The sequence below is a fragment of the Mixophyes fleayi genome, chromosome 2 (assembly GCF_038048845.1).
Source record: "Mixophyes fleayi isolate aMixFle1 chromosome 2, aMixFle1.hap1, whole genome shotgun sequence".
Lineage (NCBI taxonomy): Eukaryota > Metazoa > Chordata > Amphibia > Anura > Limnodynastidae > Mixophyes > Mixophyes fleayi.
The window spans coordinates 153,926,807-153,953,502 of record NC_134403.1 but is presented as its reverse complement, the minus strand read 5'-3'; the positions used below and the strand labels follow the sequence as shown (position 1 = coordinate 153,953,502).

Genomic DNA, 26,696 nt, shown 5'->3' with positions numbered 1-26,696 from the left:
TAATGCAATGTGAGTTGTTGGTCAATAATGTAATGTAGAGGTTGATGGGGCTATGTCTGTATTGTTGTTTATTAACGCAATGTGGAAGTTGGTAGGGACTATTAATGTAATGTATTGAGGTGTATTAATGTAAAGCTGAGGCTAGTGAAAGCTATTTATGTAATGTGAGGGCTATTTAGCAGCAGGTGGGAATACATTTAATATGGACTCTATTAATGTAATGGGGAATTGATGGGGGGTATTAATATATTGCAGGGGCTAATAATGCAATATGGGGTCTCTGTATTAATAATTTAATGACAGTGCTATTTGAGGGAAAGGAGGCCTATTTCTTAAATATAGATGTCATTGATTTATTGTCGGTGCTGGTTAGGAGAAGGAAGGTCAAGAGTATTCATTTGATACTTGGCTTTCAAATAGGCAAACAGTCAAACGAAAACACACAGAAGGCCCAGACAACTGAGACACATACAGTTATGAGCTATAGAAGACTCAGAAAGGAAGGAGGACTGCAGTGTAATGATGTATAAAACAATAATGAAATGCCATTCTAAGATTACTCTATCAAACAATGTTACTTATATATTGTGTTGGTAAATATTGTCAGGGGAAGTATAGGACAAACCTGCGGAAAACAGACAGTGGAGCTCTTACTTATTGATCACAGTTATGAGGTAAGTTTTGCTGTTGCTAATATTGCTTATATTAAAATAACCTGTAATAACGTGTGAATTATATCACATAAGTAACTGTGTAATAGGTTGGGGGGGGGCACATTTCCATTTTATTGGTATACAATTATTGTCACATACTACCTTCTCTGTAAGAATCTTTATTTCTTCTTGGGAATCTTCTAGGTTTTGGCTATATTCTGATTTGAGCTTGGCCAGATCTTTTCTTTGCTGTGAAATCTCCTCATCAGCTTTTGAAAGTTCTAAAACTGCATTTTCGTTGGCTTCCTGGAGGTCATTAATCTGATTTTTGAGGTTCACTGTAACACAAATTTAACATGGCACATTGATGAAACACATTCTAATTTAATCTCATATTTGGTACTGTTTTCTACAGAACTCCAATAATATAGATGTAGCATGACCATGGGCTGGATATTTTATTTTTCAATTTTGTCGGGTTTGAAAAGTGGATCTGTTGCCTATAGCAACCAATGAGATTCTAGCCATCATTCTGTAGAATTTACTAAATGAATGATAACTAGAATGTGATTGGTTGCTATAGGCAACAGTTTCACTTTTAAACTCACCGGAAACTTGCAGCTTGATAAATTTACCCCTTAGAGTGAGGAATATGTAAGGTAGGATAACATGACATACTAAGATGTGTCTCATTGGTGTGTCATATGACCAATACAGACAGCAATGTATTTCACAGGAAACAATCATGAACTTTAATATCAGGACAGGTGATGGACAGGCTAAGAGTACTTTTAATGTGGGACTACTAAGTTAGTCTGTCCATAATTGAGATCTGCTGGTGACAACAGGCAGAGACACCCAAAGGTGAATCAGTTACAATGAGACTTTGAAATCCCTGTCAGAATATACCATTCTGGCTTTATTGACAGTGATTGCATAGTTTTGATCTAATCTGGAACAGTCCTTTTTCCCCTCTCATTTCCTACATGATCATTTCCAGTAAAGCATCTTAAAACTAGGGGTGTGCGCACTGGCCACTTTTAGTGTTTTGTGTTTTGGGTTCTGATTAGCTTGAGGTTTTGGGTTCTGATTTGTTTTGCCAAAACACCTGACGAAAGGTTTTGGTTCTGATTTAGGGTTTTGGGTTCTGATTTATTTTTAAAAAAGCATAAAAAGTGCTAAAATCCAGTTATTTTTTTTTTTTTCACTCCTATGCTATTATTATCCTCAATAACATTCAATAACAATCATTTCCACTAATTTCCAGTCTATTCAGAACACCTCACACCTCACAATATTGTTTTAAGTCCAAAATGTTGCACCGAGGTAGCTGGATGTCTAAGCTAAGCGACACAAGTGGGCGGCACAAACACGTGGCCCATCGTAGGTGGCTGTGTAGGCTTGAATGGCCTTTTTCTGCTCCTCCATCCTCTGCAGCATATAGAGGGTAGAGTTCTAGCGCATCACTACCTCTTGTTTTCGTTGATGACAGGGCATTTTCATTATTTTTTTATTTGGCAGCAACAGTGAACGTAATTTAATTACTTTAATATTTGATACGAAGCTTTCTGGACTGCGTAGTGGAGTGGCCCCGATACCCAATTTGGTACCGGGGCCACAATACCTCCTCCAACTGGTCTGAATTCCACTGCACAGATGGCTGCTCCTACATCCTCTGCAGCATATAGAAGGTGGAGTTTTAGCGCGTCACTACCTTTTGTTTTCGATGATGAAAGGGCATATTCATTATTATTTTATTTGGCAGTAACAGTGAACGTAATTTAATTACCGGGGCCACAATACCTCCTCCAACTGGTCTGAATTCCACTGCACAGATGGCAGACACCGGATGCACGTCTAACACCAACATAGCTGTTACAGCCGCAGTTATCCGCTTTGCAATAGGGTGACTACTGTCGTACTTTGTGCTCATGGCAAACGACTGTTGGATGGTCAACTGTTTGGTGAAAGACGTAGTGTTTTTACGACTTCCCCTCTGGGAAGATGACCGACTACTAGCAGCAACAGCAGCAGCGGCAGTAGAGTAGGCATACTGCTGCAGGATTCCTCGGATGAATCCCGGATTGAAGAGGACTCAGTCTGGCTGGTGACATGGCCTGCAGGACTAAATATGATGGAGATCGTGGAGGAAGTTGACGAGGGTGTTGGTGGTGTGTATCCAACAGGACCAAGGGATTTAGGTGTCCCTGGACTGATGATGGTCCTAGCCCCAGTTCCTGAACTAATCACTGAACTATGAAGGTTATTCAGGTGACGTATAAGGGAAGATGTCCCTAGGTGGCCAAGATCCTTACCCCTGCTTATTTGAGCTTTACATAAGCTACATATGGCCATACATTTGTTGTCCGGATTGGGATAAAAATAACTCCAGACCAAAGAGGTGCATTTCTTGGTCTTCTGACCAGACATGATAATGGGTTTTTTCATCCCATGGACATCAACTTTTTCCCCCCCTAGTGCCTCATTTAAAATAACCACATCAGCATCCTCCTCGTCAAGTTCCTCCTCAGCGCCAGCTACATCAATAGCCTCCTCCCGGTCAGGGCCGGATTAACCATAGGGCTAACTGGGCTACAGCCCAGGGGCCTCGGGCATCCAGGGGGCCCTTGAAAGTGCTCAGCAGCAGTATTGATCGGTCGGGGGCACGGGCACCCCCAGTCCAATCAGTGCTGCTGAGCACTTCCACTGCAGTACATCCCCGGCGCGCTGTAGTCTCCTTACTGAGGAGATCTTGTGAGTCTCACTCTCACGAGATCTCCTCAGTAAAGAGTGTACAGCGCGCCGGGGAAGGAGGAGAAGGAGGTAAGTGCCGGGGGGGGAGGGGGTGCGGCTCGGATCATGGGGGGGGCCCTCACGGGGGAATAGAGGCCCCCTTAGCCCAGGGGCCTCCATTCCCTTAATCCGGCCCTGCTCCCGGTGTACAACATTGACACCTTGATTATCCAAATCTGGATCTACACTGTGGGTGATCCTTCCAGCATATGCAGAGGGCGTGCTGCAAATGGTGGAAGGAGCCACCTCTTCCCGTACAGTGATGGGAAGGTCAGGCTTCGCAACCACCAACACCCTTGAACTCGCCTTGGGGATTTGTGCTAATTTCTCTTTAGAAGGCAGAGTTGTTTGCTGTGTTGTTGCTGACAGCATAACTCTCTTAAATTTTTTTGAGGGGGGGGGAGGAGCAGGGCTTAGATCCTTGGGTGAAGCTGAACCACTAGTCCTGAACACGGGCCAGGGCCTAAGCCGTTCCTTGCCACTCTGTGTCGTAAATGGCATATTGGAAACTTAAGTTTCTCCTCAGATGTTTTCAATGTTCTTTTTTTGCTAATTTTAGTGAACTTTGGGTTTTTGGATTTTACATGCCCTCTACTAGGAGATTGGGCATCGCCCTTGCCAGACGACGTTGATGGCATTTCATCGTCTATGTCATGACTAGTGGCAGCAGCTTCAGCATTAGGAGGAAGTGGGTCTTGATCTTTCCCTACTTTATCCTCCAAATTTTTGTACTCCATTATATGCAGCACAAGAGAGCGTACCCCTAAACCACACACACTTTGGGACTGCAGAAACAGTGAACGTAGTAATATAGATTGCAGTTCCTATTTTTTGGACTGCAGAAACAGTGAACGTAGTAATATAGATTGCAGTTCCTATTTTTTTGGACTGCTGAAACAGTGAACGTAGTAATATTGATTGCAGTTCCTATTTTTTGGACTGCAGAAACAGTGAACGTAGTAATATAGATTGCAGTTCCTATTTTTTGTGACTGCAGAAACAGTGAACGTAGTAATATTGATTGCAGTTCCTATTTTTTGGACTGCTGAAAAAGTGAACGTAGTAATATTGATTGCAGTTCCTATTTTTTGGGACTGCAAGAATATATTGCTCTATAATATTTTTTATACTTTTTTAATTGTTTTTTTATTTTTTATTTTATTTTTTTTAATTTTTTTTAAGATTTTTGGATAATTATCAAATTACTATGGACTTAGCAGAAAAAAATACAGGACAAAAGCACTACTGGACTCAGCAGGATAGACACTGGCCAAAGCACCACTGGAATCAGCAGGACAGAGCACAACTTGACTAAAGTAATCAGCAGGACAGAGCACTGGACAAAGTACTACTGGACTCAGTAGGACAAAGCACCACTTGACTAATAAACTAATCAGCAGGACAGAGCACAGGATCAGAAACAACCTCCCTCTTCCACTAACCACAGGGAGAATGAAGATGGCGGCCGCGAGCGGGGCATTTATGACATCCGAGACTCGCGAGATCCGACGCGAGACTTGGATGTCATAGACTCGTTTTCGAGTCCTTGGGCGGCCGGAAGTACCCGAACAGTGCTCGGATCCCGTCGGATCCGCACTGTTCGGGTGGGCTCGGATTAGCAAAATCCGAGCCCGCTCATCTCTACTTAAAACCATTCCAAAATGGCTGGTACACCACACTTACATAGACAACACCTCTGACAACTGTCTGGGCTGGTAGTTCTAATTCTGAGTGATTTATACACAAGATTGATAATTATGCTGCAAATGATAACTGATCTGGAGTTCAACGTAAAACTGAAAATTTTGTGACAATCTCTATGGCGCGTGGTTGACTTGCTGAACTTACATGTGAATGCCCCTGACTTGCCTCTTCAAGTGATCACAGGTATAACAAATTTTCAACTCAAAATATGCGCAATGCATCAAATTATATACAAATTGCATTTATACATTGCTTATCTAAATCAGGCCTACAGTGTCCATTTTAGGGCACAATCAGATTTCTCAGAATCATACTGGACAGCAACAAATTTCAAACTCATATTTAAAACATTAACATTTGTCAGAATCAAACACGTATGCCATGTTTTAAAGTAGAGAATGAGAGGCATGATGAGTAACAAGTGATTAGTGCAGAGCAACAAAGGACAAATAATGAGTGAGATAGGTTGAATGATTACAAATTATTAGAGATGACTGACGAGGGATGAGTTCTGTGTGATAAGGAAATGAGTAGTGAAAGTAAGTTTAACAAATGGCGAGTTAGAAATGATACTATTGAATTAATGGATGTATTTATAAATTGTTGTTCTTTTATAGAAACACATTGGCCACTAAAGGGAGCTGATGGCTGCTGACATTTTTACTATGTAAAATACATTCTCCGTACTTTATAATCCAGCCAATCAGAGTACAGATATTATTAGCAGTGACTGCCAATAGTTTGATTGCAGAAATCACTTACTCCCTGTATTCTAATAGATTTTTTTTGTAGCCAATAACCAAATAGATCACTGTTGCTCCCAAAACTCAAAGGACATTACAATGATGAATGAAATTAATTATTTACTCATCAAGCATGGACAAATTTCTTCAAAACTTAGGAGCCAGAGCTAAAAATTAGGTACTATCAATTTTGTAAATAAAAGTTATTGAGGCGCAGAAGAGTCTGGCGCATTATGCAGGATATATTACACAGCTTCAAAATGACACGAAGAGTATATCCGTACCAGTGCCCCTACAGTATACAAACATCAGTAACCAGTATACCAGCCTGTGCCACCACTGTATAGGAGGTATGCAGATTTTACAGTTCCTAAATAAGCTTTTCTGGGCATCATTCTCAGTGGTCATACAGATCATTACATGGACACTGTTTTGTGCTTGCTTCATTGTAAAGGATTTAATATACCGGTACATTTAAAGTGGTGGAAAGATCAGAACTGACCAGTGCATTATATATCATTTACAAATAAAACTGATTTGTGAAGTATGATGTGGTAAGGTAAACTACTCCATCATATATCACTCATCATTCTGACTTACCTTGTTAGTCATCACTCATCCCTCATCTCTTATAACTTGTCGCTCACCACTCGACACTCATTATTTGTGTCACCAATCATTGCTTGACAATTGGCAATTGATAATTATCACTCATCAGACATCATTTCTCATACTCATTCTTCACACATCACACATTGAATAATGATGATGACACTGTAAGAACTTTTACCTATTTTGTTTGCAATAGTTCTCAATAACATTCAATAACAATCATTTCCACTAATTTCCAGTCTATTCTGAACACCCTCACACCTCACAATATTGTTTTTAGTCCAAAACGTTTCACCGAGGTAGCTTTCTGGACTGCATAGTGGAGTGGTCCCGGTACCCAATTTGGTACCGGGGCCACAATATATCACCCTCAACTGGTCTCAATTCCACCAAAAAAGTATCTGGACTGCGTAGTGGAGTGGTCCCCGCAATATAAAAAAACACTCAACTGGTCTGAATTCCACCAAAAAAGTATCTGGACTGCGTAGTGGAGTGGTCCCCACAATATAATAAAAAAAAACCAATTGTTCTGAATTCCACCAAACAAGTATCTGGACTGCGTAGTGGAGTGGCCCCGGTACCCAATTTGATACCGGGGCCACAATATAATAAAAAAAACCTCAATTGTTCTGAATTCCACCAAACAAGTATCTGGACTGCGTAGTGGAGGGGTCCCCACAATATAATAAAAAATCCCTCAACTGGTCTGAATTCCACCAAAAAAGTATCTGGACTGCGTAGTGGAGTGGTCCCCACAATATAATAAAAAATCCCTCAACTGGTCTGAATTCCACCAAACAAGTATCTGGACTGCGTAGTGGAGTGGCCCCGGTACCCAATGTGGTACCGGGGCCACAATATAATAATAAAACCCTCAGCTGGTCTAAATTCCAGTGCACAGATGGCGGACACCGGATGGACGTCTAAAACCAACATAGCAGTGAAGGGCGCAGTTCCTCTTTTTTGTGACTGCACAAACAATTAACGTAGTAATAGAAATGACAGTTTTGTTTTTTTTAAATATTGAAAGAAAGAAGGTAGTAATAGAAATGGCAGTTATTCGAATCCCCAGGAGAGTCTAAGTGGGGTGAGCCACAGAGAGATTATTTCCCTCAGTTTCTCTAACAGGTTGTCAGTGTTGTGCCTCTTCTTAAAACCTGTGATACATAACTACACACACTCGGCAAAGCTTTTACAAATTATCTGCGGCACAGGAGAGTACAACTGGACTGTACTTTAATAGCAGTACCTATTATTTTTGGGTACAGCAACAGTGAATGATCGTAGTTAGACTTTTAAATAGCAGTACAAGCTAGATTTTTTTAAAAATTGTAATATTTTTTTCCAATTATTTTTGGAATTTTTTTTATTTTTTTTTAAATTAATTTTTTATAATTTTTTTTATAAATTTAAATTTGTTTTTTTAGAACTTTTGGATAACTTGGAAATAACAATGCCCTTAGCAGAACAGACCACAGGACACAGGAAATACAGAAAGAAAGAAGGTAGCAATAGAAATGGCAGTTCCTCTTTTTTGTAACTGCACAAACAGTGATGAAAATGAAGGTAGAGCTGGTGGCATGTCACGGTCCTCTTCAGAGGACAATCTCCTGACCAGCAGGTCTTTGCACCGCTGTAGACTTGTGTCCGCCGGAAACAGAGACACAACATACGCTTTAAACCGAGGATCAAGAAGGGTGGCCAGAATGTATTCCTCTGACTTTAGAAGACTGACCACCCTCGGATCCTGGCAAAGCGTACAAAGGGCTTCATCCACAAGAGCTACATGCTTGGGGGAATCGCAATGGTGTACCAGCTCCTCCTTCACTTTCTCCAGCTGCTTCTGCAAAAGCCTGATCAGGGGAATCACCTGACTCAAGCTGGCAGTGTCGGAACTGACTTCTCGTGTGGCAAGTTCAAATGGCTGCAGAACCTTGCACAACACGGAAATTATTCTCCAGTGCGCTTGACTCAGGCGCATCCCCACTCCTTTTCCTATGTCGTAGGTGGCTGTGTAGGCTTGAATGGCCTTTTGATGCTCCTCCATCCTCTGCAGCATATAGAGGGTGGAGTTCTAGCACGTCACTACCTCTTGTTAATTTAGATTGCAAGGCTTGTAAATACTTTGAAGATAAAAAAAAGCAGGCTGCACAGACTGTGGAGCTAGAAAGTGAAATTAAATGGACCACGTTACTTTGGTGGCTATCTATGCCCCCCCCCCCCCCCACCCTACACTTGTAGTTCAATATAAAAAAAGCAGCCTGCATAGACTGTAGAACTAGAAATTCAAATATACAAAGAAATGAACAAAGGCAGTTTGGTATCTGTCTGCATCAGATCCCCTCTCCACTAGGAGTAAAATAGAAAACTATTCAGCCGTTATATAATCTAGAATATAAATAGAAATTGAGAAAGGCAATTTGGTATCTGTCTGCATCATAATAATCAACATCCTCCTCAGCGCCAGCTACATCAATATCCTCCTCCCGGTGTACAACATTCACACCTTCATTAGCCAAATCTGTAACTGGACTGTGGGTGATCCTTCCAGCATATGCAGAGGGCGTGCTGCAAATGGTTGAAGGAGCCACCTCTTCCCGTACAGTGATGGGAAGGTCAGGCTTCGCAACCACCAACACCCTTGAACTCGCCTTGGGGATTTGTGCTAATTTTTCTTTAGAAGGCAGAGTTGTTTGCTGTGTTGTTGCTGACAGCATAACTCTCTTAAATTTTTTGTAGGGGGGGGAGGAGGGCTTAGTTCCTTGGGTGAAGCTGAATCACTAGTCATGAACACGGGCCAGGGCCTAATCCGTTCTTTGCCACTGCGTGTCGTAAATGGCATATTGGCAACTTTACGTTTCTCCTCAGATGATTTTAAGTTTCTCTTTTTGCTACTTTTACTGAACTTGGGCTTTTTGGATTTTACATGCCCTGTACTAGGAGATTGGGCATCGGGCTTGCCAGACGACGTTGATGGCATTTCATCGTCTATGTCATGACTAGTGGCAGCAGCTTCAGCATTAGGAGGAAGTGGGTCTTGATCTTTCCCTACTTTATCCTCCAAATTTTTGTTCTGCATTATATGTAGCACAAGAGAGTGTACCCCGAAGCCACACACACTCGGCAAAGCCTTTAAAAATTATATGCGGCACAGGAGAGTACCACTGGACTGGAGTTATACAGCAGTACCACTGGACTTATACTGCAGAATGAGTGAACTTTGTAATATTGCAGTACCAATGGACTTATACTGCAGAATGAGTGAACTTTGTAATATAGCAGTACCAATGGACTTATACTGCAAAATCAGTGAACTTTTCATGCCTGCAGCTATTACTATAGAGACATGTCACATGTACACACCTGAGAATTAACTGGATTTCTGCAGGAGCCTACAGAATATACTTGCCACAAAAATAGGGACTGCATTGTCACTACGTAATTGATGGTCTGTATTGAAGAATGGGGTCTTTACTGTACACTAGATTATATAAGGCTTTTTCTATTATTACTTTATGCCTCACTAGCAACCTTGAGTATACCCCTCTGTTGTCTGCCATATCACATAATCCCAGTGTACGACTACATTGTACATCACCATCTCTGTTACATAGCCCCTTGACTACATATCTGCTGTGAACAGGGGCTCAGTGAGAAGAGTCGTAGTTCTGGTGTATGATTGCTTTTTTAAACCTCTGTGTATGCGTTCATTACCTGGTGATTTCCAATGAAGTCAACCGTTATTAGTGCTGGTCGCCTTTATACATTAAGTGTCGCTGGAACCTCCAGACGATCAGTGAACATGTGGAAGTTCAGGGAGGAAGTCAGATCTCACAGCTAGAACTATACTTTTTCCTTCCCTGATAGAATGGGTGCAATGACACTAGGTAAATGTAACGGCTCTGATCTAGCAGAATCCCCAATGTGTACCTCATAGAAGCTGTATAAGTTGCATCTGCTATAGGCATCCCACATAATTGTTTACAAGTAAAGGAAACAAAAACATGCAGTAGCATATGTAGCTTATAATGGGGTATGCTATTTATTAACGTCAGTGACTTGGTATATGGGATGGACTTTCACAGAACTATGGCTGCTTGCAGAGCACAAATTGTAAATGATTTTCTTAGTAACTAGTTGTCCTGACATTCAAGGAAAAGTAATAAAGTACAGATTACCCTCAACTACTTGTCGACAGGCCACTGTAGTTCTATAGCTGGATGGCGGCTGTATTACTGTTAGCCAAACTGTCCCCTAAAAGGACAGAAATCAAGTGATTTAGCTTAAAGCAAACATAGTTATCTATGCTAGTTATTCTAGGGACCTAATAAGTACATCACTGGCACTTCTCTGTGTGCTGAGGGACCAAATGTCAGTATTGGGAAGATCCAGTGCATGCAAACTGCTATTAGATCCAGATATTAACAGATCTAATATTGAAATGTGCAGGAGAGGCATACGCTCTACTTAAAGTACAAGATCTACCAAAAGACGGGGGAGAAAATAACAAAAAAATTAAATAATAATAAAAAAAAAACACCTATTCAACCCTCTAACAAACGTGATGAGACATCATACATTTTGTTTTACACTTATGTATACCTGCACAAGAATGCATAAATGTTAAATCAATTACAGTCAACCCTCAACTCAAAATTTGTCTCTCCAACCTTGGCCCTAGCATGATTTTCTCCCAAGCATAGAAATAAAGCACATGGGTATGTTGTACTGAAAGTGACTATGGGAAGCATCATGCTAGTTTTCTAATTTTTCTTATTGTTTGACCATATATAAATAAAATAAGATATATTCTAATGTTCTACCAGAAAAAAGCAATTATCTGTCCTGAAAAAAACAAAACAATTACTTGTATAGATTAAGGTATAAAAGTTATTCCAGGAGACTCTGGCATGTTTTGAAAACATAAGATGTGTCAATGAAGGAGTTAAAAATGTGTAACTATTGAAACATTCCAAAACGAATATATTTATTTTCCTTTTGTGTTACTTACAAATCTATATATTGCATGTGACATTTTGATGAATGCAGATGTACATTTAAAATGTATTAGTGCTCTATAACACATCATTTGGAAGATCTCTAAATGTTCTGGTTGATAAATTGTTCCCTTCAGTTGTAACCTCGCCTGGCCTTCTAATAGCATAACTAATTGCAAAATAACGCAATCTTTGGTTTTATCAAGGAACAAATGTACTTTGTTCTGTCTCAGCTCACTTATTATTAGGAACACCAAATTGTTTTACTAACAAACATTAAACTAGTTTTAAAAGTAATTTATGTTGTTGGAACTATTCCCATGTATTTCCCTTTATGTTTACGTGACATGAATGGCATTGCTGGAACTATATTGGCTGTCAAATATCTACACATTAAGTAATTCATCATGTAGCGCCATCTGTCTGGAGAGACAGAAGCCGCAGTCATTCAGGGCATTATGTGATTGTATGTCATGTGATCATATCATGTTCTCATCCAATCATGTGCCGCATTCTTCTGCCAGAAAAGCCCTCTGCTTTAGTCTCTCCCAACTGATAGCATTAAATGTTGCAATCACCCCACTAGTGGTCCAATTGCCCTTTTAACAACGGGTATGTTAGCATCAAACTGCAAAGAAAGCATACTTGACATTTATCTCTAATTTTCAGGCACAGTTCTAGATGCTACAGTAATATTTTACATAGCTATAATATTGATACATCAAACTCCACAATGCAATATAGTACAGCAGAGGTAATAACTTACTTATTTGTCTCTGAAGAACCAAAGGAGAGCTTGGGTCAAAGGAATGGAAAACATCCTGTTGTTTTCTTTCTTTTTCAATTGTCATAGCCTTAAAGTAAAACAGAGAAGTGTCTCATAATATGAGACATATGCCTATTATATAAATGTGTATAACTTACTGAAAAAGAATCCAATTATTAATTCGGCAGTTTGTTTCATATATGTTTTTGTGTATGGGATTCCTATGCAATCCTATGGGATTGCAATTATATATGTGACTTCTGCAAATATTCATTTGTAAATGAACCCCCTGAACTAACACAGTAACAAACAGATATGAGAGTAATAATTTGCCATCACTCAAAATATATTGCACTTGGCAAGTTAATGCAAAACCCCTGAGACATGCAAAGTAGAGGACAGGGTGTGAGTCTCAGTGCTGCTGCCGGCTGTTGGTCCTCCACGTTAGTGACAGGCTAGGAGTGTGGTGCTGCCCTGTGACATCACAGCCCAGTGTAACACTCCCGTCCTATCAGTACATGGGGAAGCAACAGCCGGCAACATCACAAGGAAGGTAAGAAAGTGCAGGCTGTGCTAAAGTTAATTTAAATTATTAAACACATGCTCTCTTCCCAAATGTAAGCCAATGAGGAAGTGGGGTGTGTGTTATTTAAATTCCTGAGCTGGCTAGCTCTCAGTGCAGAAATAAGAAAAATGAGTGACCTTCTATCACCCATTCACTGTTTTAGGCACCCATTCAAGGCAGGGGTAACTGTGCAATGTGGTGGTGCGCCTATGTACTGTGGATGAGGGATCTGTGCAGCATGTCTAGAACATACTTACCTACTTTCTTCAGCTCCCTTCCGGGAGCCAGCCAGTGGAGGGGGGCGTGAAGGGGCGGGGTGGCCGAAATCGCGTCATTTCGGCCCCGCCCCCTGTGACGGCATGACGCAAATTGCGTCATTTGACAGCGGGGGGCGGGGCCAAACGCCGCGATTCACCGGGAATCGCGGCGTTTGGGATCTAATTCTGCCCACTTCACTAGGAAGTGGGGCACTTCCTAGTGAAGTGGGCAGAATTCGGGAGATTGCCACACTCGCCCGGGAGTCCGGGAGACTCTCACAAAATGCGGGAGTCTCCCGGACATTCCGGGAGAGTTGGCAAGTATGGTCTAGAATTTGGAGGAGGAGGTGGTACTACACCATGGACCTGATTCATTAAGGCACGCAACACAAATGTACTGTGTGTTTTTGAAAAAATACATGTAAATCAGGCATTGGTACACCAGTGTTAAACTAGGAGTGGCTCTGAAGATGTTTGAATATGGGTCTAGGTACGCTTTGGTCTAACAAGCAATGCACTGCAGGATATGTTCAATACATATGTGGGATATAAAGACTCAAAAATGCACACAAAAAAAATTCAATGATTGTCACCTGTTGCCAATATAGTCATTAATGACAAAATAGTTTTTTTCTCACTCCAATGTCTACTGTACATAAAATTAATTTTTACAGTTGCTGTTGATTGCAAGCACATGTTCTAGAAAGAATACACAGTGTCATCACTGGTAATGGGCACTTACACCAGACCTGCATCTGGTACAAATGATACAACAGAAAAATACGTACTTCTGAGATGTCCAAAGTTGGAATCAGACACTGGTGAGTGCGCTGGAGCGTGGCACGCCCTTACTGTACATCGACTACGTGCATACACCCAGCCCCTCCCCGTTCCACCCATGACATTGTAGGCTGTCGGAAGTGTTCTTTGTGATCAAAGATGAATTGGAAGAATAAGATATATGAAGCCCCTCATAACCTTGGTAGTTTATCTGTAATGGCAACTAAGGGGTAACCTGCATCTCTGTATTCCGTTTCTTATATAAAAGATCAATATTTTATCCTTCATAATTTAGGATCGCAATAGTTGTCAAAAACTAACTGTAACTATGGAATATATTCTCTTTAAGAATTCTCCTATTAATTTCCTGGACAGGTAGGATCAACTTTTCTAAAAATTACTAAACCTTGGCGACTCTCCAAACCTTCTGTTTATATGAGGGGGGCCCAGATTCAATAGAGGTCTACTAGTGAAATTTGTGGACAATGGCCTTGCTCTCTCCATGTTATTAAATTATTATTTTGCTGCTCAACTTAACCATGTAGTTTTTTACTGGCACATCAACCTGGGAAAATTAAAAAATGGGTGGACATCAAGATTGCCTCAGACTTACGGATACATTATTTATAATGGTTGCCTAAGATACACAGGCCTAACTTTTGTCGAAGTCGTATAATTGGATGAACGAAAGTATATTGGTTTAATATTGGTTTGCCGTGCGTATTGTGAAGCGTACGCCACGTGTTACGTGGCGTGGTGCATTCGCACGGTAAAATACGCGCGCACACACTCGCATTACAACAGTTAGTTATTTATATAATTTCATATTGGTTCTGTTACACTGTAATTCAGGAGCAGATAGTATTCGGTTTATTATTAGTCTGTATATATATATATATATATATATATATATATATATGTTGATTATATGTACATTGTAGTGTTATTAAAGGTTTAGGTAATAGGAAAGGTATCATGCCTGATATCATATTGAAGCCCTAATCATCAGCGGCTGTCCGGTGCAGTCGGCGAAGAGATCGCACATTGCAGACTTTAGTTATTGATATTAGAGAGTAAACCTTTGTATGATACTGGCTATGAAAAGGAGCAGACCCCCTGGAGAGAAGACCCCCACCTTTGGATTCCTTAGATTGAATCAACCTATTACCTGTCTGGCCTGGACCCACCCAACGTCTGGACCTATAGAAACAATCTACGTCATCTCTATTGTTCACAATGAAACACTGACTGTATATATATTAGCTGCATCTCACTGGGGCCTCAGTCAACTCTGACACAATATTCTATACAGAATATTGTCCATCGGGTCCGGTGGGTGCGCAGCGTGCGCAAGCGATTGCATTGGTATGTACTTATCTTTTGGTATTGGCTGTGCTGTAATGTACTGTATCATAATATAATAATGTATTGAATTGTTGACTATTTACATCTGCTAAAATAAACCACCATGTGCTTTGGACACACATACAATTGATTGGGCAATGCTTATTTTAAAACGATAGAATTACTTTAATACTTTGCATACAACTGCTCCTCAATCCATTTTCCCCTTTCAGCGAGCACCCTCCTTAAACTGGCTCATCATCTCTCCCCTTTATCCCCTATTTGGAAACATCCAATATATCCAACAAACCATGCCCACAGGATTGCAAGCCATGGAAATTCAGGTACAGGTTTGTTCAAATTCACCCAAAAGGGTGAATTTTCCCTCACTTCCTTCTCAGGCATACTTGCTAAGTACCACCTCCCCCTTTCATTGCTCTTCCAATACCTACAAATTCAGGGATTCATTCAATTTCAAACACTCCTTTAAACTGTCGTCTTTCAAAAGACAATTGCATATATTCCAAAGGCCGCAAAGGCAATCTATCTATAATTTATCGCTCCGTTCTTGCTCCTAAATCCCTGTCATTAGAACCTCAGAGGAAGCCTGGGAAAGAGACCTCGGGATATCCTTGGACAACGAGGAATGGGCTGTGATTAGAAAACAGATACCAAAGAGTATAAAAGAATGTAAGTATAAAAGAAAATTTTTATAAAATATACTCATGTTGCTACATGATCCCCAAAAAGATTAACCGAATATACCCCCTGGTGTTAAACAGATGCTAGAGGGGCATGCGGAGCAATCGGCACATACCTGCACATCTGGTGGAAATGCCCCATTATTCAACAGTTTTGGGATACTGCCCATAAGTAATCACACAGATCACTGAATTCTGTATGCCTAAGGCCCCTCTAATACTTTTACTTTACAATTCCAACCCTCCTCTGAGTAAGTTTATGGACCAACTGATATCACATTTTAGTCACCCCTCTAAATTACTGATAGCGAGAGCATGGATCAATGCTCTCCCACAATACAAATCAGAACTGTTAAAGAGAAGATGGCATATTTCCTCTATGGAATATATTACCGCTCTTTCCAACAACACCTTGCCCAAATTCCATCTGGCCTGGACACCTTGGCTCCATTTACACAACTCTTCTGCCCCCGACCTGGACTGAAAGGAGACTCCTTTCTGTTTCATTGCCATTTCCCTCTTTCCCACCGCCAGTCTCCTACTCCCCTTTCCCCCTGCCCCCCCCCCCCCCCACATCCTTCACTACACTTCCTGCTAGAAAAAAAAAACAAAAAAACTTTGATTACCAACCTGTATCTTTTTAATTTAGATTTCTATTTTTCTTCATTGGCTACACTCCACCATAACTAAAATGAATGCTTTGTATGGATTCAATCTAGGCCCTACACTGCATAATCTATTGGTCCACATCTTGCACTGATGAGATCTGATAATAGCAAAACAGCTGTCTGCAGGTTAGATTTATAAATATGCAACACTAGCTTTATCTGTTATGTTACAATAGTGGTTCTGTATTCATAGGTGTGAAAAAGGACAGCAGAGGAATAATATGCATGCTTAAGCCCACAATTCCTAAAATGAGGATTCAAATCTTCATTTTCTGCTTCTGCTGGATAAAGGTGATTGTTATAAATAAGCTGAGAATGTGAATATCTTATTTTTAAGAAGTATTTTACTGTTTTAAACTAATATATTGTTTGCTTTTTACTTTACTAACATTTTTTACATTATTAAGTACCTCAAATTCTCTTCTAAGATTTTCATTTTCAGAAATAACATGTTGCTTTTCTTCCAGCAAATGTAGATTTTCAGTTTGTACTCTCTTGATTTCTTTGCTCAGGTCATTTATTTTAAACTCCCGCTCCATGAGTATTGATTTCAGGAGAGATATAGAGATATTCTGAGACCCATCGAACTCTGCAGCCTAGAATCAACAGAAATTGATATTTTAATCAGTGCTGTGTTATGTATAGTATGAGCACAACAATTTTTAAGATACAGAATTCACAAGAGCATAGCATTTAAAAGCATTGTTCTATTAAGCTGCAATGTAATTACTTAAGGGAAAGCATTTAACAACTCTAATCTATATTATCAACACCAATATTTTCTTTTAATAGATCAGCAAATGGTACAATTACTTTCTGCAAAATCACTATTTTCGTTGGCGGTCTTAAAATATACGTAGTAAATTTAATATAGAGAAGCAGACACATAAATAACACTGTCAGGCCAGGGGAATAAAATGTAGTAAGACAAAAGTAATAACACTCAGACTCTTCCTCTTTAAAGTGTGCCACAGAACTAAACACTGTATCATTCAACAATATAAATAGATATAGATATGTAGAGAGAGAGAGAGAGATATAGCGAGAGAGAGAGAGAGAGAGAGAGATAGCGAGAGAGAGAGAGAGAGAGAGATAGCGAGAGAGAGAGAGATATAGCGAGAGAAAGATATAGCGAGAGAGAGATATAGCGAGAGAGAGAGAGATATAGCGAGAGAGAGATAGATAAAGCGAGAGAGATAGATAAAGCGAGAGAGATAGATAAAGCGAGAGAGATAGATAAAGCGAGAGAGATAGATATAGAGAAAGATTGATATAGATACATATATATATATATATATATATATATATATATATATATATATATATATAGAGAGAGAGAGAGATATATAGGTGTATATATAGATAGATAGATATAGATATAGAGAGATATATGTGTATATATATATATATATATATATATATATATATATATATATATAGATAGATAGATATGGATATAGATATATGCAGATATATAGAGAGACATATATTCACAAGGCTTGGCACTCCAAAGTAAACAAGATATATATGTCCCAGTTGCCCTAATCAGTACTTATTTTGTATAGATGGTACACTATATAGATTCTAAGTGAGGCAAAACTCAAGTAATATTTATATATCATATATATTTATCAAACCAGTACTTCCAAAGATTTAAAAACGAAATACATCACTGTAACTTCTTTCCCCGCCACACTCATCATCATCATCATCATCATCATTTATTTATATAGCGCCACTAATTCCGCAGCGCTGTACAGAGAACTCACTCACATCAGTCCCTGCCCCATTGGAGCTTACAGTCTAAATTCCCTAATATAGACACACACACACACATAGAGAGGGAGACAGACAGACAGACAGACAGACTAGGGTCAAATTTTGATAGCAGCCAATTAACCTACCAGTATGTTTTTGGAGTGTGGGAGGAAACCGGAGCACCCGGAGGAAACCCACGCAAACACAGGGAGAACATACAAACTCCACACAGATGAGGCATGGTCAGGAATCAAACTCATGACCCCAGTGCTGTGAGGCAGAAGTGCTAACCACTAGGCCTATAATTCTCCATCATCCCACCTTCTTTCTAATTCAGCAGCCCCCACATTCCCACTTCATAACAGGCAACAACCCTTCCTGGTATTCATCATTCCCCACCACCTCCATCATACCTTTACATCATCTTCCACCCCTATTACTGCTATCCATCACCCCCTTCCCTTAACCCCTTAACCTTCACTTGCTTTCAGAAACATCCCCCCACCACATTTATTCATCAACCCCCATCTTTGAGTATTTATCAGCCCTAATGCCTGTTCTTCTTATCATCCCCCCCCCCCCCCCCCATCCTCCATTGCTTCTCTTACCTGACACTGTAGAAGCAGCGGATCAGACACATGGCTGAGCAGGAAAATAGATTGCTGCCTGTTGAGAACCCAATGGGAAGGATGGCGTCTGGAGCACAAGTTCCAGCTGCGCCACCTATGCTATACAACAGTCTGTAATGTCCACTAATGACAGCAGTAGGTCAGCTATAATTGCTAAGGTAATCATGATCAGGCACACAATGAGAGTTACCAATGTGGCTGAAGTGGTCTGGTACAACACACATTATGGTGAATCCTTCAAATGAAAGCAACTATAACATCCATTGATATATGGGTCATTTGTTATTTCAGAATGGACAAAGGGAGCAGAGTGAGAGGATTTATTTCTGGAACAAATCTCACACACATCAATATACATCTTAATATCCGTTCTATAAATATTTATTTTAATAAGGATAGATAAAGATTGATTGGAACAAAAATGATTAAGGAAATGGAGCTTCTGTTCATGCTTTGGTGAGTTTGAAAAGCTAGATCTGGACTCAAAGCAGTGATTATTTAATGGCCAGGAAGAATGGGAAACATTTTGGATAAAACATACAAAAGGACAGAGTATCAGAGCATTGATATTTTTAGTTCATAATCTATAGGTGAAATTAAAGTTGAACAGAAAGAAAAACCTGACTGGAATTCAGTCTTTAGCTTATTTAATATAGTTAGTTCTCTTTTGGCCTGTGTGCACCAAGACAGGATCCAAATAGCTTGTTCAAAAGTCCATCTGACTTCCAGCAATTCCATTACCTATGTTATACTTTCTCTTGGAAGAAGAATATTTCCTAAAGAATTAAGCATAGGAGTGAAATGTCTTTTTTTGGAATTACAGCATAGTAGGCCAAAACAGCTACTGTTTGATTTGTTGAAATTATGTAACTGCAATGGAGGCCAGTTCACTGGATTTACTCCTGCAAACCAGTATGAGACTCAATTAAAGACGAATATTTAATTTTGTATTAATAATTTATAATAATTTGCGAAACCCCAAAATCTCAAAATGGATTCTATTTTTTTATGTTGAACCCAGTCCAAAATAGTTTGGGTATTTCCTATGTCCTTATGTAATGCTGAATTGGTGGGTACGTATCCATAAACCTCCATAGTAATACTACTCTCAAGTTGAGCATAATAAGAATTATCTCTAAGCTTGGACTGCACTAAACAAAGCTTATAATGATGTTCTTTCAAAGAGGAAGAACATATCAATATATCATTAAGATAGATAGTTCTATGGGACTCATTCCACACAGAGAGCCTCGGCTATAGTAGGACAGCTGGGAGTCCAGTACAAGGGCTAGGAACATGGTAATTGGTTCCTTGTCCTGTATTCTGTAAACACAGTGTTTACACTGAATGCTAGGTTGCACAAAATAGATGCACAAAAGCACTTCTGCATATAAAGAAATATAGAGGAATTTAAATGATAAACTATATTGTAATATCTTATTGAACTAAAGTGTAATGTGTGGTGCTTGAATGTCTTACATACATTCTGATGTTTAAAAGGAAACAACAGAAAATACTTGGAAGCCTCTAAAAAAAAAATTGGTAAAATTTTATATATTGGAAATGTTCATAGAACCTTTTTAGAAATATACTATATAAAAGTCAGATGGGCAACTTCCTCTGGCCAGAATAATTTAAACAAATCTATGGGGCCTATACAATGTCCCATTTTCCCATTGAAGAATTATCAAACATGAAATGTTTTCACCTCAGTCCATTCAATTTTACTTTTTGTCATTTTCACCTGAGTGAAAAAAGGACTTTTTGAATCACTATATTTTAAGTATAGGACTGTTGCAAAAAGACATCTTAAGTTCATTGCTCATGCATGAAATGAATTGTTATTATCTGAATCTGCTTGACACACTGAGGTGGTGAAATGATTCAAGGACTAAGCAAAAAATTGTTTGACTCACATTGTCATTACCAGCAATGAAAAAAAGTGACTGACGGATGGTACAGATCAGGCTGGTGCCATCCTGCCAGGCAAGTAACCTTGGCCACCAATTAATAAATTAATTGTGCCTGCTAGCATAACAGCCGGGATGGGTACCATCCTGCTAGGCAACCTGAATGAGTAATTTAACGAAAGGTGTCTGGGGAGGTGTACCCACCTGCGATTAAAAAGACTTGGCCAAGTGCCCTCCTGCCAGACAACCTATTAACACCAATCAATGAACGCAGTGGCAGTCACTAGGGCTGTTATGCTGGGTATGTGCCATCTTGCCTGGCAATCCACTGCTGTCAATGGATGAATATAAAAAGAGCTTGGCATGGTGGCACCCAACTGTAAAACAAATCAGGTAATCAATTAATTAAACCTGCCAGACTGGATGATACCTGACTTTTATGCAGAGCGAGTGCCATCCCACTAACACAGATGAATGAATGAAGCTCTTGGCAGGATGGCATGAGCAGACTTTTATGCTACCATCATGCCAGGCAATTTAATTTGTTGGTAACAGTGGTTTTATGGCCCTGTCCCTTTTCTGATAAGGTGTGCCCCTCTCAAAAGAACAAGGCTGCAGAAAACGGCTGTTCACACTTTTCCTACTCTTGCGTCCAACTTTCCTGCTCTGCGAACCCCACACTTTTCATGCGACTTCCAGCGAACAGGCACTTTCTTTGAATATAGTGATACTTCTCATACAACAAGTACCTCTGTGGAACAAAAGGGATCACTGTTTGTACATTTGTGAAAACCTGTTTTTCACGTTGCTGCTATAATTCTATAATATGACCAAATCCTGTAACACCACCTTTCACAACATGATTCACTGATACACACAGAAATGCTAAAAGAACAATATTAATTGATGGGTTGGTATGCAGGAGCAGATATTGAGTTCTTGTAAAATGTGTAATTAAATCACAGCAATGTTAATAAAAAAACTAATTTAGGATTATCCATTAAACATAGTGAGCAAATCTGATTGCCCATGGCACATTACATATTACAATGTCTATGATGCAAAGTAATTAGTGACTAAATACTCTATAGTTCTCAATAAATCAGTTACAAATTCAATTCAAAAAGAGAGACTTCCACCTGTAACATATGTATTACTGTGAGGTAAAGTGTAAAAGACAAATATTGTTACTTTAATCATTATTCAATCTACCAACAAGGGGGAAGCCAAACATTAAGATATTTTCAGCAAAATAAATATTAAATTTTAGACTAATACCCTACATGTTTCGCTCTCTAATACGTGCTGCCTGAGAAAAGATGCTTCATAATTAAGCAGATTTTACATTTTAAATAATGGCTAGGAGCAGATTGGACCGTGCTAATGCAAATGGAAATGTGGATTTCTTTAAAGGAATTTTTTTTTCGTAATTATTGCAAAAAAATTGTGAACAATTTGTGAAAAGTGGAGTCCTACAGTTGGATCCTCCACAATTTGCCACCATAGTTGCATCAGTAACTACATTGGAAGTCCCATCATTAGAAGAAACATCACAGTAACTAATGGTGGCTTTTAGATGTTATTGCTTCATTGGAGTAACAAGGAGGATATTATATATCGGAGTGGTCTGATATTGCTCACCACTCTGCAAATAAATTACTCCCTTGTGGAGTCACAATTTAACTAAGGGCCCCTTCTCTGCACAGATTACAGAAACGACCTTAACTTATCAGGAAATTACATTCTTGTTTTTAAATGCACCAGGTGCCATTATATTCAGCCATTGTCCAACTAAATTAGTGGTACCCAGGTGAGAAAATGCTGCCACTGTCTGAACCATATTAGGTATATATCTGGCCTCTTGGAATTCGAGTGAAGCAGCCAAATCTGTCAGTCTGTAAATACTGGTATCTCATTGGTACAGCTGCTTTCAGTTGCAATGACCGTTAGCAGGATCAAAGGTTATATTTACATTATATTATTACATTCCACTAAAATAGCACTTAAGAAAGGAAGATCACTGTCTCTGCTACACTCACACATTATATATGCAGTATGTATGTGTATATATATATATATATATATATATATATATATATATATATATATATAGACATCTGTGTTTGCTCCTGATGAAGTCTGTTTACAGACGAAAAGCGTGACCTGTTTATTTTTTGCACCTTGCTTAATGGGACTATCTTGACTGCTACGTGGCTCTGTGTCATTTCCTACCATTTTTGCCATTTCTATCCACTTCAGATACTGTGGATATCCACATGGTGGAAAGTTTTGGCTCACTTTACTCTGGTGATTAGGTTCCTTTTCTGGATTCACCTATTGGCTCCAATAATATACTGTACTTCCATCTTTTTTATATATATATATATATATATATATATATATATATATATATATATATATATATATATATATATATATATATTGTCGAAGTCAGCAAATTGGATAAAGTCATTTCAATTAAAATCTAGCAAACTTGGTTGTCTTTGTCTGAAAATTATGCATAGAGCACGCTACGGCGTGGGGAAGCGTATCCAGCCGCAACACGTGGCGACTAACAAGTTTACACATTTACACGCATTCACACGAACATAACATCATCATCATCATCATTTATTTATATAGCGCCAACATATTCCGTAGCGCTTTACAATTGGGGACAAACGTAATAAACTAATAAACAAACTGGGTAAAACAGACAAAGAGGTGAGAAGGCCCTGCTCGCAAGCTTACAATCTATGGGACAATGGGAGATTGACACATGAGGTTAAGTATACATTTTGCATCTTGGCCCAGCCAGACTGCAAAGGTAGGGTGACTCATAAGCTAAATGATCCTGTCACACAACAATGTTATTCCGGGGGTAGTTGTCTTGTGTGAAATTGTGTAACAGGCTAAAGGTAGTGAGGTTAAGATGGTGGTTGAGGAATATTATAAGCTTGTCTGAATAGGTAGGTTTTCAGAGAACGCTTGAAAGTTTGTAGAACAGAGGAGAGTCTTATTGTGCGAGGGAGAGAGTTCCATAGAGTGGGTGCAGCCCGAAAAAAGTCCTGTAACCGGGAATGGGAGGATGTAATGAGGGTGGATGAGAGACGCAGATCTTTTGCAGAACGGAGTTGCCGAGTTGGGAGATATTTTGAGACAAGAGAGGAGATGTATGTTGGTGCAGCTTTGTTGATGGCCTTGTAGGTTAGTAAAAGTATTTTATATTGGATTCGGTAGAAGACAGGCAGCCAGTGTAGAGACATACAGAGTGATTCAACAGAGGAATAGCTATTTGCAAGGAAAATCAGTCTTGCCAAAGCATGTAAAATAGATTTTAGGGGTTTGAGTCTGTTTTTGGGAAGACCAGTAAGGAGGGAATTGCAATAGTCAATGCGGGAGATGATTAGTGCATGAATTAAGGTTTTAGCAGTGTCTTGTGTGAGATATGTGCGGATTCTGGAAATGTTCTTTAGATGTATGTAACATGATTTAGATATAGAGTCAATGTGGGGAACAAAGGATAGGCGTGAATCAAGGATTACACCTAGGCAGCGAGCTTGTGGGGTGGGATTTATGGTCATGTTATCAACAGAGATAGAAATGTCAGGTATGCTCTTGTTGGCGGGTGGGAATATTATTAACTCTGTTTTAGAAAGATTAAGTTTGAGTTGACGAGAGGCCATCCAAGATGAAATGGCAGAAAGACAGTCAGTTACACGGGACAACACAGATGTCGAGATATCAGGAGAGGATAGATAGATTTGGGTATCATCCGCATAGAGATGATACTGAAAGCCAAAGGAACTTATTAGATTTCCAAGAGAAGCGGTATAGATAGAGAACAGCAGAGGACCTAGCACCGAGCCTTGTGGTACTCCAACTGATAGGGGAAGCGGAGCAGAGGTGGCTCCAGAGAAATTAACAGTGAAAGAGCGATTAGAGAGGTAAGATGAGAACCAGGATAGAACTGTGTCTTGAAGACCTAGGGATTGCAGCGTTTGTATGAGAAGAGAGTGGTCAACGGTGTCAAATGCAGCCGAGAGATCAAGGAGAATTAGGAGAGAGTAATGGCGTTCAGTCTTAGCAGTGATCAGATCATTAACAACCTTGGTCAGCGCAGTCTCTGTGGAGTGTTGAGAACGAAAGCCAGACTGAAGAGGATCCAACAGGTTGTTTGCGGAAAGAAAGCGTGTGAGGCGAGTGTAGGCAAGTCTCTCTAGAAGCTTGGAGGGGCAAGGGAGCTGAGAGATGGGACGGTAATTTGAGAGAGAGTTTGGGTCGGAGTTTTGTTTTTTTAGAATAGGAGTAATCACTGCATGCTTGTATAGTGATGGAAAGATGCCAGTAGAGAGTGAGAGATTACAGATTTGAGTTAGAGGTGAAATGAGCACAGAAGACAGGGATCTACCAATTTGCGAGGGAATAGGATCAAGAGGACAGGAGGTAGAGTAGGAAGATAAGAAGAGCGTAGAAATTTCCTCTTCATTTGTGGGGTCAAATGAAGAAAGGGTGTCAGAGGGTAGTGGGAAGGAAATGAGCTGATGGCTTGTTGAGGAAGAGGATACCATTTCTAGTCTGATCTTGTCAATCTTGTCCTTGAAGTAGGAAGCAAGATCCTGAGCACTGATAGTAGATGGAGGGTTCGGGGTGGGAGGATTGAGAAGATGATTAAATGTATTGAAAAGGCGTTTGGGGTTAGAAGCCTGAGCATAGATAAGAGATTGAAAGTATGTTTGTTTTGCAGTGTCCAGAGCATTTCGATAGGAGTGGTAGACAGAAGGTAATGTGAAGAAGTCATTAGAGCTTCGAGATTTACGCCAGTGACGTTCTGCTTTACGGGACAGTTTTTGAAGATTTCGTGTTGCTTTGGTGTGCCACGGTTGACATAACATTTGTAGTTAGTACACATTAGTACACAATGTAGTTGCAACACATAGTTATTTATGTCGAAATGTAGCAGTATTTATGTTTAATATTATAAGTTATATACATGTTACTGAAATCAAAGGTTCAGGTTGCGGGAAATACGTCATGTTTTGTATCATTTTAATCCCCTACTCATCCGCAGTTGTCTGGTTCATTCGCCGAAGGGACCGCACATTGCATACTCTAGTTAGCGATGTTAGGGAATAAATTTTAAAATGATACTACCTGTATAATGTAAATAGACTAGTTTAAACTGAATTCTTGGCGGGAAAATCGGAGTGCATCCCCTGGAGAGCTGACCCCCACCTTTGGATATTTTGGTTTGAACTGGCCTATGACCTGCAGCACACTGGACCTTCCTGAAGCCTGGACCAATAGAAGCAAGCCACATCATCTGCATTGTTTTACTGTATTCACTGACTGTATATAAGCAGGGCCTCTGGACCTAGTGGCCAGTCTACTTGACCACAGCCTTCAGGCCTGAATAACTGTACACTGGATCCAGAGCGCCTGCGATAAGCAACGGCTGTACTTATTTTATTCTGATTTGTTATTCTGCTACTTTTGGCTATTCAATCACTTTGTGCTTGGAACCACACATCGGCAATCGACAATCGTTATTGGATAGCAAATAGACGTGCATAACAATATATCTATCTATATATATATCTATATATATATCTATATATATATATATATATATATATATATATATATATATATATATATATACATATATATATATATATATATATACATATATACACATACACACACACACACACACACACACACGTACGTAGGTACATACGTACATACATCACAACATTATATATAATTTTACTTTTGTTGCAACGCTACCTGAGATGCGTTCATTCAGTCGAACT

The 26,696-nt window shown here is 39.6% G+C and overlaps 1 protein-coding gene across 1 annotated transcript in view; it reads right to left on the bottom strand.

The window, feature by feature from the left end:
- The window catches only part of LOC142141621 (uncharacterized), a 939,875-nt gene that overhangs the window by 26,179 nt on the left and 887,000 nt on the right, over positions 1-26,696 (bottom strand). Inside the window, exons 2-4 of the mRNA XM_075200287.1 lie at positions 16,994-17,179; positions 12,269-12,356; positions 816-991 (exon numbers count right to left, since the gene is read on the bottom strand). Of these exons, the coding sequence (XP_075056388.1) occupies positions 816-991; positions 12,269-12,356; positions 16,994-17,122 (393 nt within the window). The 5' untranslated portion in view covers positions 17,123-17,179. The remainder of the gene's footprint in view (positions 1-815; positions 992-12,268; positions 12,357-16,993; positions 17,180-26,696) is intronic.